The sequence below is a fragment of the Rhinopithecus bieti genome, unplaced genomic scaffold (genome assembly GCF_001698545.2).
Source record: "Rhinopithecus bieti isolate Rb0 unplaced genomic scaffold, ASM169854v2 scaffold_11161, whole genome shotgun sequence".
NCBI classification, from domain to species: domain Eukaryota; kingdom Metazoa; phylum Chordata; class Mammalia; order Primates; family Cercopithecidae; genus Rhinopithecus; species Rhinopithecus bieti.
In genome coordinates this window covers 768517-780028 of record NW_016806937.1, presented here as the reverse complement: position 1 = coordinate 780028, position 11512 = coordinate 768517, and the positions used below count along the sequence as shown (strand labels likewise).

Here is an 11512-nt window from a genome sequence, read left to right as displayed (position 1 = left end):
AAAAAAAAAAAAAAAAAAAAAAATGAGAGATGGAGAAGTTTCTGTGCCACATTTGATATGACCAGAGGTGATCATGAATGTCCCCCCATTATGATCTGGTACAGTGGAATTCCATTTTATAGAAGATGAAGTTCAGTGAGGTAACCTGGCTTGCCAGAAGGCGCTCAGATTGTTAGCAACTCAGATTTCCATCCAGAGCCCGGGTCTCTGAACTCCTGGTTCAATCCCTAACCCTGGTCCATTAATTCGAAGTCACACAAAGGAAAGGAGAGTCAGAATCAAGTCAAAACTGTTTTATTGTCATTTACATATTTAATAGAAAAAGGAATGTAGCAAATGGCTCAGGGTTGTATAAAAAAAAAATCCAGGTTTGTACAGGTTGCTCTATTTACATCTGGGAGCAGAGCTGTCCCCACATCAGGCACAGCCGCTGCACTTCTCCGATGCCCCTTTGCAGATGCAGCCCTGGGCACACTTGGCACAGCCCATGGGACAGCAGGAGCAGCAGCCTGGGCAAAAAGGGAGAGTGAGATGTCAGAGCCGACTCAATCAGGCACCTCCCTGTGTCAACAGCAGGCCTGGCTCGAGGTCAGACTCCAGACCTGGAAGATGTCTTTTTAGGTTGGCACAGCTCTGTTCTGAGACCACAGGTGGTACCTTTGGGGTTTGTGTCTCAATAGAAAAAGGCTGCCCTGCCGCATTCGAACTCAGAGCAGAAAGCCTGGAGAGGGAATGACATGGCCAACAGGGGCAAAGAAAGGCGTTCCCCAGAAGCATGCACTCCAGGCCAGCCTTGAGTTCCCTCCCAAGTTTAGCCGCAGCGCCAGATTCCTGGAGACGGCCCCACACTCACTCTTCTTGCACGAGGTGCATTTGCACTCTTTGTACTTGCAGGAGCTGGCACAGGAGCAGGAGGCCCCTGGAAGGAAGAGATAAAGGCAGTGAGCAGTGAGTGAGACGCAGAAGGTACAGCAGTGGGTCAATGAGTCTCCAGTGCGCCATCCTCTGTGCAGGGCCAGCCCTCAGAGCTCCTTTCCCACTCAGGACAGAGGAAGACAAGCCCCATGTCCTCTCCATTCATGCTGGAAAGGGCAAGCACCCTCCTGTTTTACCCCACCAGGAAGGTCCCAGATGCACACACAACCCAGGAAGACTCGACTGGGGCCCAAAACCTCCTGCCCTGAATCTCAAAGACGCAGTGTTTCCTGCCTCCCACCCACCCTGCTTGCTCAGAGCCTGGACAGAGCATTGGGGCTTGGCCAGCAGCCCCCTGACCAACCAGGTGACGTGGAACAGGACAGCCTTGAGCCTCAGAACTCTCAACTGTGACACAGAGGCACAGTGAAGAGGGCAATGCTCTCAGGAGCTATTCCAAGAAGAAAGTACTGGACGAAGTAAAGGGTCCCCTTCTGCTCAGAGCTCAAAATGCGACCTCCTCAAACGCAGGGACACTGTACTGTGGCTGGGAATTGGGCATTCCCAGGCGCAGAGCCGGGCTTCCCTTACCAGTGGCGCAGGAGCAGTTGGGGTCCATTTCCAGCCAAGAGAGGAGGAGAGAGGCGAAGAGGCCGTCAGGCAGCTGGAAGGCGCATTGGAGCCTGGAGCCGGCTGATCCCTCTGCAGGCGGAGATGGGACCGTACGCAGAGGCCCCGCCCCGAGCTTGCACCCGCTCGGTGAGTCTGGGCTTCCTGTGGGTACATGGCAGAACTGTGAGCAGCAGGCGGGCCGGGCGCAAGGTGTGCACCGCGGGTGTCTTGTTTGGCTCTTCGCTCGCTCGCTCAGGCCTGTGCACCCGGTCGTCCGCGGCACCCCTGCCGTCTTGCTCCCCGCAACTTCCCCATTTTCGCATTTCCTTGTGGTTGCTGAACATCCCGTCCCGAGGGTTCCGGGAACCCAGCCTCTGGTGGTCGCAATATTCCCACCCTCACCAGCCCATCTGCGGTATTTCGCCTTTCCTGGAGCCGGTGTGCAACCCCAGCTTCGTCCCTGGATAGGCCTGAGCCGGCGAGCGCGGCGAGGGAGTTGTGTGCAGAGAACAGTCATGGATGTGACCCTTGCTTTCTGCCCTCCTGCCCTCTAGCACTGCCTGTCAATATCCCCACCATGGTCCTTCTGCCACTTTCTCTTGAGCCCAGCAACAGGGTGGAGGCGAGCTCACCCTTCCATTCCTCATGCCTGAGCAGTTGCATGGGCACATTTGTCTGGGGCCTCCTTTACACAAAATTCTACAGGGTCTTCTCCAAAGCCTAGCATGCCCACCCAACTCCAGGAGAGTAGTCCTGAAAATATGGAGTGCCCCCAAGGGCGGGATCTGCTTAGGTGACTCCAGACCCGGAGGATGCAGAATCTATGTTAAATAAGAATATTTACCTTTCAATTTTCCTATTACGCAACAATCTGTGTGAGTCTGTTTAATCATTTTAGTTTTTTGAACCCTCTCAAGAACAATAAAAGAGAAATACTATTCTAAGCACGTATTTCCAATGGAAAAACTAAGGCACAAAGAGCCTTAGTAACTTGCCCAAAGTCATGGCTCTATGAAATGGTGCTATGCTACCTGAATCCAGTCAGCTTCCCAAGAGGAGGAAAGAAAACATGAAGATTTCTTTTGGCCAAGATATGTCTGCAACACCACTGTGCTGCTCAAAATTATTATTATTATCATTATTTTGAAACAGGGTCTCACTCTGTCATCCAGGCTGGAGTTCAGTGATGAGATCATGGCTCACTGCAGCCTCAATCTCCTGGACTCTATCTTCCCACCTCAGCCTCCCAAGTAGCTGGAACTACAGGTGCAGGCCATGTCATGCCTGGCTAATTTTTTGCTTTTTTTTTTTTTTTTTTTGGTAGACACAAGATTTCATCATGTTGCTCAGTCAGGCTAGTCTCAAACTCCTGGGCTCAAGTGATCCACCTGCCTTGGTCTTCCAAACTGCTGTGATTACAGGCATGAGCCCCCCTGCAGGTCTGCTTGAACTTTTTAAATCAGGGCTGGAACGCGGTGGCTCACACTGTAATCCCAGCACTTTGGGAGGCCGAGGCGGGCAGATCACAAGGTCAGAAGATCGAGACCATCCTGGCTAACATGGTGAAACCCCATCTCTACTAAAAAAAAAAAATACAAAAAATTAGCCAGGCATGGTGGCTGGCACCTGTAGTCCCAGCTACTCGGGAGGCTGAGGCAGGAGAATGGCGTGAACCCGGGAGGGGGAGCTTGCAGTGAGCCCAGATCACGCCACTGCACTCTAGCCTGGGTGACAGAGTGAGACTCCGTCTCAAAAAAAAAAAGAAAGAAAGAAAGAAAATTTTTAATCAGGGAGAAGCATCTCTCTCAACCCTGGACAGCTTGCAAAGCGATGGAGATGGGAAATTTATTAAATATGTATATATACACGAAATACACATTAGAGTAATCTATGTCTATAAGTAAGACTGATTCTTGATTTTAGCACTGGTGAAAACTTTGCTTTCATTTAAATATATGTGATGATTAGTTTTATGTGTCAACTTGGCTAGGCAAAGTGTCCAGTTCCTTGGTCAAACACCAGCCTAGATATTGCGGCAAAGTTATTTTTTAAGATGTGATTAACATTTAAATCAGTAGTCTGAGTAAAACAGATGTCAGAGGGGATTTATCAAGTGTTACCTGCCCATTCAACCTGGGAGTGTCCAGAGGACACCACTTTCACCACATCTATGAGAAATAAATTTGTGAGGGGCGCCCTAGCATCCTGGAAGAGCTGTGTGGTCACTCTTTTTTGCAGGTAGAAATTCAGTGGAAACTGCTGCTGCTGAATTGGGAACCCTAAATGCAATGGCGATAATTTGGTCCCAGTGTGGCAGGGGCCAAGGGACAGCACTTAATTGCCAAAGGCAGCATGGGCCTGGTTATTGTCATGGATGGCACAGTCAAAGCAGAGTAGTATGACTTGCAGGCCAGGAGCAGTGGCTCACGCCTATAATCCTAGCACTTTGGGAGGCTGAGGCAGGTGGATCACTTGAGCTCAGGAGTTTGAGACCAGCTTGGTGAACATGGCGAAAGCCTGTCTCTACCCCTCCAAACATACAAAAATCAGCTGGATGTGTTGGTGCCTGCCTGTAGTTGTAGCTACTTTGGGGGCTGAGGTGGGAGGACCACTTGAGCTTTGGAGGTCGAGGCTGCAGGGAGCCATGACACTGCTCTCCAGCCTGGATGACAGAGCAAGACCCTCTCTCAAATAAAAAGAATAATATGATTCACAGAGACCTGTGGTGTTGACTAGTTGATCATGGTGGTCGTACAAACAAACAGAGGAGTCAGCCTACAAAAATCTTACTCATCTGTAGAATCAAAATATCTGTTTCCTGTCCCCATGACTTTATGTTTTGCTGGTCTCAAGGTATTAGTTCCAAAAGGAGGAATGCTTCCTTGGGAGACACAGTGATTCCATCAAACTGGAAGTTATGAGTCCCACCAGGCCACATTGAGTCCTCAGACTTCTGTATCAACAGGCAAAGAGGCTGGGCACTGTGGCTTACACCTGTAATCCCAGCACTTTGGGAGGCCAAGGTGGGTGGATCACCTGAGGTCAGGAGCTTGAGACCAGCCTGGCCAACATGGAGAAACCCTATCTCTAATAAAAATACAAAATTAGCCAGGCGTGGTGGTGCATGCCTGTAATCTCAGCTACTCAGGAGGCGAGTCAGGAGAATTGCTTGAACCTGGGAGGCGGAGGTTGCGGTGAGCTGAGATCATGCCATTGCACTTCAGCCTAGGGAACAAGAGCGAAACTCCATCTCAAAAAAAAAAAAAAAAAAAGAAAGAAAGAAAAAAGGAAAATAAAAGAAATAACAACAACAACAACAAAACCAGGCAAAGAAAGGAGTCACTATTCTGGCTAGGGTAATTGTGGTTACTTCTTTGTAATCACAATCTCTGCAATGGAGGTAAGGAGGAGGATGTCTGGAATACAAGAGATTCCTTAGGGTGTCTCTTATTATTACCATGTCCTGTGATTGAAGCCAGTGGAAACAACCCAATTGGGACAGGAATGCACGGCCCAGACCCTTCTAGAATGAAGGTTTAGGTGACCCCACCAAGTAAAGAACCACCATTGGTTGAGGTGTTTGCTGAAACAGGAGGTTTACACCTCTTTTAGGTTGTAAAAGAAGCTATAAATAGCAGCTATGACCATGTGACCAGTTACAGGTATGGAAATGAGGAATGTCATTGTTATGGGTATTTCTTCATTATGTTGTTATAAATGTGTGTGTGTGCATGTGTGTGTGCGCGGGCGTGTGTGTGTGCATGTGCGGCAAATATTTTTGTTTTCTTCCATCTCTTATCCCATTGTCATATAACAGGGGATGTATTAACTTTACATCACAATATTTAAGTATTGCTAACTTTATATCATACTATTTAAGTTATAGGATGTCAAGGAACATGCCATTGGCGTGCAAGGATTTTGCAATCAGTTTTGGGAAGAGAGTTTATGTCATTTCAGGCATGCACAGGACAGTTGTCTCACGTTAGGTGGAGGTATGACCTTTTTTTAACATTAAGTATAGTTTAAGGAGATGTTTATGTCTGCCAAATTAACAAGTGGTGGACTGCAATGGTTAGTTTTATGAGTCAACTTGGCTAGGTTATCATACCCAGTTGCTTGGTCAAACACTAATGTAGATGTTGCTGTGAAAGTGTTTTTTTAGATCTGATTACAATTTAAATCAGTAGGTTTTGACTGGGCGCAGTAGCTCATGCCTGTAATCTCAGCATTTTGGGAGGCTGAGGTGGGTGCATCATTTAGGCCAGGAGTTAGATAACATGGTGAAACCCTTTCTCTATTAAAAATACAAAAATTAGCCGCTTAATCTGTTAAATAAAACACAAAAATTAGCTGCTCTTTGAAAAATACAGAAATTAGCGTGGTGGTGCATACCTGTGATCCCAGCTATTTGGGAGGCTGAGGCAGGAGAATTGCTTGAAACCAGAAGGCAGAGGTTGCGATGAGCTGAGATCGCACCACTGCACTCTGGCCTGGGTGACAGAGCGAGACTCTGTTGCAAAAAATAAAATAAATCAATACATTTTGAGTAAAGCAGATTATTCATCATAATGTGTGTGGGCCTCATCCAATCAGTTGAAGGCCTTAAGAGGAAAAACTGAGACTGAGGTCCCTGGAAGAGAAAGGAATTCTACCTGTAGACCACCTTCAGATGAAAGACTGTAATATCAACTTCTGACAGAATTCCCATGCTGCCAGCCAGCCTTGCAAATTTTAGACCAGCCATCCCCACAGTCACATCAGCTAATTTCTTAAAGCTTTCTTTTTTTTTTTTTTTTTTTTTTTTTTTTTTTTGAGACGGAGGTCTCGCTCTGTCGCCCAGGCTGGAGTGCAGTGGACCGGATCTCAAGCTCACCTGCAAGCTCGCGCCTCCTGGGTTACGCCATTCTCTCTGCCTCACGCCTCCCCAGTAGCTGGGACTACAGGCGCCGCACTCGCCAGCTAGTTTTTGCATTTTTAGTGGAGACGGGTTTCACCGTGTTAGCCAGGATGGTCTCGATCTCCGACCTCGTGATCACCCGTCTCGGCCTCCCAAAAGTGCTGGATTACAGCAGGCTTGAGCCACCGTGCCCGGCCAAAGCTTTCTTTTTATCACTATCTATCTAGGGACATTTTATTGGTTCTGTGTCTTGGGGGAAACCATGAGTAATACAAATACATGTTGGAAAATATGAATCATTTAAAGGAGAATTGTTAAGTAAAATTGTGGTATAGGTGGTAGCAGATATGGCAGGCATCCATTTGTATGTGCCACAAGGGCGTGGACTGTCCTGCTCATGGTTTTCTGTATCCAGTGCTGATCACAATTTCATGGGAAGACTGAAGACTTTCTGGACCACAGTTAACATGCTCAGGTAGTTGATGAGGAATGTAGAGGTCACATGGCTAGGAACAGCAGGCCTGGCTTATTGGTCTGGAGGTAGAAAAACATCCCTATGCTATGAATAAAGACAATAAAATTATAGCTAGGTTGTGCATAGTGGCTCATGTCTGTAATCCCAGCACTTTGGGAGCCCGAGGCTAGCGGATCACTTGAGCCCAGAAGTTCAAGACCAGCCTGGCCAACATGATGAAACCCCATTGCTACTAAAAATATAAAAATTAGCCAGGCGGGGTGGCTACTACCAGCTACTCAACAGGATGAGATGGGAGGATCACCTGAGCCCAGGAGATGCAGGTTGCAGTGAGCTGAGATCACCCCACTACACTCCAGCCAGGGTGACAAGGTAAGACTTTGTCTCAAAAAAATAAAATAAAATAAAATAAAATAAAATAAAATAAAATAAAATAAAATCATAGCTAATATTGTAGTCTGCTTGATACATGGCAAGTGCCATTCTAAGTTCTCTGCATGTATTAAGTCATTTGCTGTCACCAGCCAGACCCTATTATTCAGCCTATCTTACAGTGGAGGAGACTGAGCCACAGACAGGTTGTGTCACTCAGGTATAAGTGACAGAGCTAGGTTTTGCACCCATGCATGCTGACTGCATCTTAATGCCCTCAACCACCACCCTGTGTCACCATGTTCCATGAAAAACAAGGACACTGAAAATCTGGTAGTGAGGCAGCAGTAGAAAGAGCACTGAGCTGCCAGTCATGCCCTCTGCATAGCTCTGTGACCTCTCTTGGCCTCAGTATGCCACCTCTCAAGCCAGGGACACAATTGGGCTAACTGACCAAGGGCTGACCCAGCTCTGAACTCTGAGAGGCAGGGCTTAGAGCCCAGTGACATCATGATCTGCCAATTGTAGCCAAGATGAGAGGCCAGCTGTAGTGAAGTTTCCGGCCTCTGACTTCTAAGCTGTGTGACCTTGGGCAGGTTGCTTAACCACTCTGGAAGATGACATAATCAGTTTCGTCCCTGCACGTTCACTCTTTCACTGGCTCATGGGGTGTTCAAATGATAGGAAAAATGAGAATGGTTCTTATGTTTGTTCAAATGCTGTGGCAGCATCTTAATCCCAGAGGGCTTTGTGCAGGAAGTCATCCACCCTCCCCCTGGTACACAGTCAGGAAAACTTCATTCCACTCCCCAGCCTCCAACCCAGACTAATTGTTCCCAGACCCGTTTTTCCCCAAGAGCTTATCAAGAGAGATTCTGTCTCCAACAAAGTCCATGTAAACAGAGTGATCCTAATGGTTATTAAACCCTAGCCAGGAGCCAGGCCAAGATCTCATTTAATCCATAAATAGGGATACCATCTTTTTTCTACAGATGAGGAAATTGAGGCTCAGAGAGGTTGAGTGACTCGCCCAGGCCACACAGCCAGTAAGTGGTAAAGTGGGCTGTGAACTAGGACTGCCTGACATGAAAACCCATGCCCTTGGCACAGGCTGCCTTCTAAAACTCTCTCTATAAGGAGCACCTTCAGGCAAGTGTGCTCCTGATTCCTGGGCCAAGGGACTCATCGTCCTCTTTGACTGAACTTCAAATAACATTCCCTCCACATAGCCAGGGGGCCTAACCGTTGGCTTTAATTACAAGTCACTCAGAGCTTCACTCCTTTCTAATGAGCACCACCACACCCTCCAAACTGCTGAATGCCATCACCCCTGCATGGGCAGACAGGAAGAACTTCATCTGCAACCCGTGATCACACACACTGCATCTTGCTGGGAACACGCTGGGCATTTCCCTCCACATCCCCAGCCACTTTGCTGGTTTAAGTAGCCAACGGCTGAAATTTGAGAGAAGTAATTTCAGCCTGACCTTGGGAGGAACTTGCAAAGATTCAGAACCAAGGCAAAACAGGGAGCTCTCAGGGGTCTGAAAGTGTCCTATCAGTGACCCTGGGCAGGACAAGCCTGATGGTTCCTTGTGGGGATGTCTGGATCAGTGCTGCTCAGGGTGTGCCAGCCACACACTGGGGCTAGTCTGAGAACTGCTTCCAGGATGCAACGCACAACCTTGGACAAATGTGTAGTGCTGATCATTCTTTTATTTTTCCTATGTTAATTTGTTCTCCGTATATTTGTTGAACATTTCCTGTTGAATCTAAAAAACAGTCTTTGTATTTTGTGTCCTTTAAACGTTCATTTTCTTATTAACTCATTATTTTACCAGAGTTTAGGTCTGTGACTAATGGAAAACAAAACTGGTCATTCACCACAGGGAGTTTGGGAAACCGGATGTCAGATTCTAGCCACTGGGGAGCTGGATGTCACCCTCTGTAGTCACTTTCAAGTCTGAAATCCCACGAAGAACTGAAGTTGGGCAGGGAAATCAGAAAGTGAAAATGAGGAATGGAGAAATTTCTCTGCCACATTTGACATGAAACTGAAAGTGATCACGTATGTGTCCCTCCTGCCCCCATATGATCTGGCACAACGCCATTCAGTTTTACAGAAGATGAAGCTCAGTGCGGTAGCCTGGCTTGCTAGAATGCACTCTTTCTTAGCGGCTCACATTTCCATCCACAACCCAGGTTTCTGCCCTCCCAGTTCCATCGCTCAACCCAGTCCCTTATTTTTAAGGCATATAAAGGAAACCAGAGGCAGAATCACGTCAAAGCTGTTTTATTATCATTCATATTATTTCATAGAAAAAGGAATGCAGCAAACGATCAGGGTCAGGGTTGTACATAAAAAAATCCAGGTTTGTAGAGGTCGCATTATTTACATCTAGGGGCAGGGCTGTCCCAGCATCAGGCGCAGCAGTTGCACTTGTCCGACGCCCCTTTGCAGATGCAGCCCTGGGCACACTTGGCACAGCCCACAGGGCAGCAGGAGCAGCAGCCTGGGGGCAGAGAGGAGGCGGCAGAGATGAGTACTAGGGACACAGGGAATAAGGATTCCTGCTCTCCCTGATAAGGATCACTGAGGAGGCAACAACTTCCGCGTAATGGGGCATCCCCAGACTGCTTTCATTCCCGAGGATGGTGGAGAGGGGACAGGCTGGAGGACAGTGAGGGGTTAGAGGAAAGAGAGGATCCCACTTACTTTTCTTGCAGGAGGTGCATTTGCACTCTTTGCACTTGCAGGAGCCGGCGCAGGTGCAGGAGTCACCTGCAAGGAGAAAAGACAGAGGTGAGAACGGTCCCTGGATACCTGAACGCGTGACGGCGTGCTAAGAGCCCGGGGCAGAGTTCTTCTGTCCGCAACCGATTCCTGGGAACCTGAGCAAGCCATTAACTCAGATCTCCTTAACGGTAAAAAGAGGGCTCCGAATAACCTAGAATGGATTGAAAGATACCCCAAAACGCTTTGGGAAGGAGCAACTCCTGTCCTGAAATTGAGTGATCAGAGAAAGAAAGAGGGGTCAGAAATTGCTTCTCTAGCGCTACAGTCTACACTTGGCATCCCCAGCCCCTTACCGGCGACGCAGGAGCAGTTGGGATCCATGGCGAGTTGAAGGGGCGGCTGGAGTCGGGACAGGTTGCACGCGGGATCGCTGGGACTTGGAGGCGGCGTGGTGGAGAAGAGCGCTGCGAGCAGTGTTTATAGCTGAAAAGAGCCGGGACGAGTGCAAAAGCCCCGCCCCGGCCGGGCGCTGCCTGCACACGCCCCGCGCTGAGTCACTCGCGGCTCGCGGCTAAACACCCGGCTGCGCGCACTGGGCCGGGCGCACCCGGCCTGCACACGGACCGCGGGAGGTCAGTTCCCTGAAGCCCGCCCACGTGCGTTCCGGGGACGCCACGGCGCGGAAGGAGCTGGGTGCAGCGGCAGGACACGGTGTATCGGCAGGACACGGTGTACCGGGTGCCCACGCCGTGCGCCCCCGCCGTGTGCACAGCTTCCCTCCCTCCTGTCCTGTACTCGAACCTGAGCCGTTAGCGCGCGGGTGTTAGCGGGACTTGGGAATGCTGCTTTTGTGGAAAACTGGTTGGAAGTGCAGACAGGTTACAACTCTGTAGCACTCAAGGCTTAATAATTGTGCAGCATCACAGTAAACCCGCGGAGTTGTTACTGATGACGTATCCGTTGCATGTTGAGTACTTTAGCGTGCAACAGGGACTGTAGGAAGTTTGTTGTGTGTGAGATATCACTTCATTCTGTAACAATCCATAAGATAAGGACTCTCCCGTATTCTCATCGTAGAGAGGAGAAACTGCAGGTCCAGAGAAGTTACTTGTCCAGGGTCATACAGCTAGTGAGTGGCAGAGCAGGGTGAATGCGACCAGGCCCCAGCAGATGCTGACGGTCCTCTAACATAGAGACACCAGGGAGGGAGAATAAGGACAAGAAGCCACAAGCTTGGTCCTCAGGAAGCTCAGGGACTGGGGGAACAGAGAGGAGGAGACCCCATCCAGCCTGGGAGGAGGTGGGCCATTGCCTTGGGCCTGAGGGTAAGAAGGTGTTTGCCAGGCAGGGAAGGGGAAGGATTTGTGTTCTGGCCTGGGAAGGGAAGAACTAGCGGGAACACTGGAATCGCCCTGAGACATTTGGAAGGGAAAACCCCCACAAGAATGTTCTGCCCCTGTGGAGGCTGAGGGGAAGAGCCTCAGCATCCAGATTCCTGTCT

General features: G+C 49.0%; 2 protein-coding genes across 4 annotated transcripts; both read right to left on the bottom strand.

The window, feature by feature from the left end:
• Nucleotides 1-278: 278 nt before the first annotated feature.
• LOC108533847 (keratin-associated protein 5-11-like) lies at nucleotides 279-2094 on the bottom strand. Of its 3 annotated transcripts, none has more exons than XM_017878780.1 (3): nucleotides 1507-2094; nucleotides 854-919; nucleotides 279-509 (listed from the first exon to the last, which is right to left on the bottom strand). In XM_017878780.1, exons 1-3 carry the CDS (start codon nucleotides 2042-2044, stop codon nucleotides 418-420), a joined length of 696 nt encoding a protein of 231 aa, XP_017734269.1. In that variant the 5' UTR covers nucleotides 2045-2094; the 3' UTR covers nucleotides 279-417. The 3 variants fall into 3 exon arrangements, 2 of the variants coding, with proteins under 2 accessions (XP_017734269.1, XP_017734268.1); XR_001886831.1 differs by having other exon boundaries at nucleotides 446-509; nucleotides 603-919; nucleotides 1507-2090; XM_017878779.1 differs by having other exon boundaries at nucleotides 418-919; nucleotides 1507-2090.
• A 7457-nt stretch (nucleotides 2095-9551) lies between these two features.
• Nucleotides 9552-10854, bottom strand: LOC108533846 (metallothionein-2). Its single transcript, XM_017878778.1, has 3 exons — nucleotides 10365-10854; nucleotides 9991-10056; nucleotides 9552-9787 (listed from the first exon to the last, which is right to left on the bottom strand). Exons 1-3 carry the CDS (start codon nucleotides 10390-10392, stop codon nucleotides 9696-9698), a joined length of 186 nt encoding a protein of 61 aa, XP_017734267.1. The 5' UTR covers nucleotides 10393-10854; the 3' UTR covers nucleotides 9552-9695.
• Between the last annotated feature and the right edge of the window lie 658 nt (nucleotides 10855-11512).

Bases quoted from the DNA above. Each gene is read 5' to 3' on its own strand.
- LOC108533847 (XM_017878779.1), bottom strand. From the start codon at position 2,044: ATGACTGTTCTCTGCACACAACTCCCTCGCCGCGCTCGCCGGCTCAGG. The intron at 920-1,506 runs GTAAGGGAAGCC...TCTTCCTTCCAG, and splicing joins CAACTGCTCCTGCGCCACTG to GGGCCTCCTGCTCCTGTGCC.
- LOC108533846 (XM_017878778.1), bottom strand. From the start codon at position 10,392: ATGGATCCCAACTGCTCCTGCGTCGCCG. The intron at 10,057-10,364 runs GTAAGGGGCTGG...TTCTCCTTGCAG, and splicing joins CAACTGCTCCTGCGTCGCCG to GTGACTCCTGCACCTGCGCC. The intron at 9,788-9,990 runs GTAAGTGGGATC...CTCTGCCCCCAG, and splicing joins ATGCACCTCCTGCAAGAAAA to GCTGCTGCTCCTGCTGCCCT.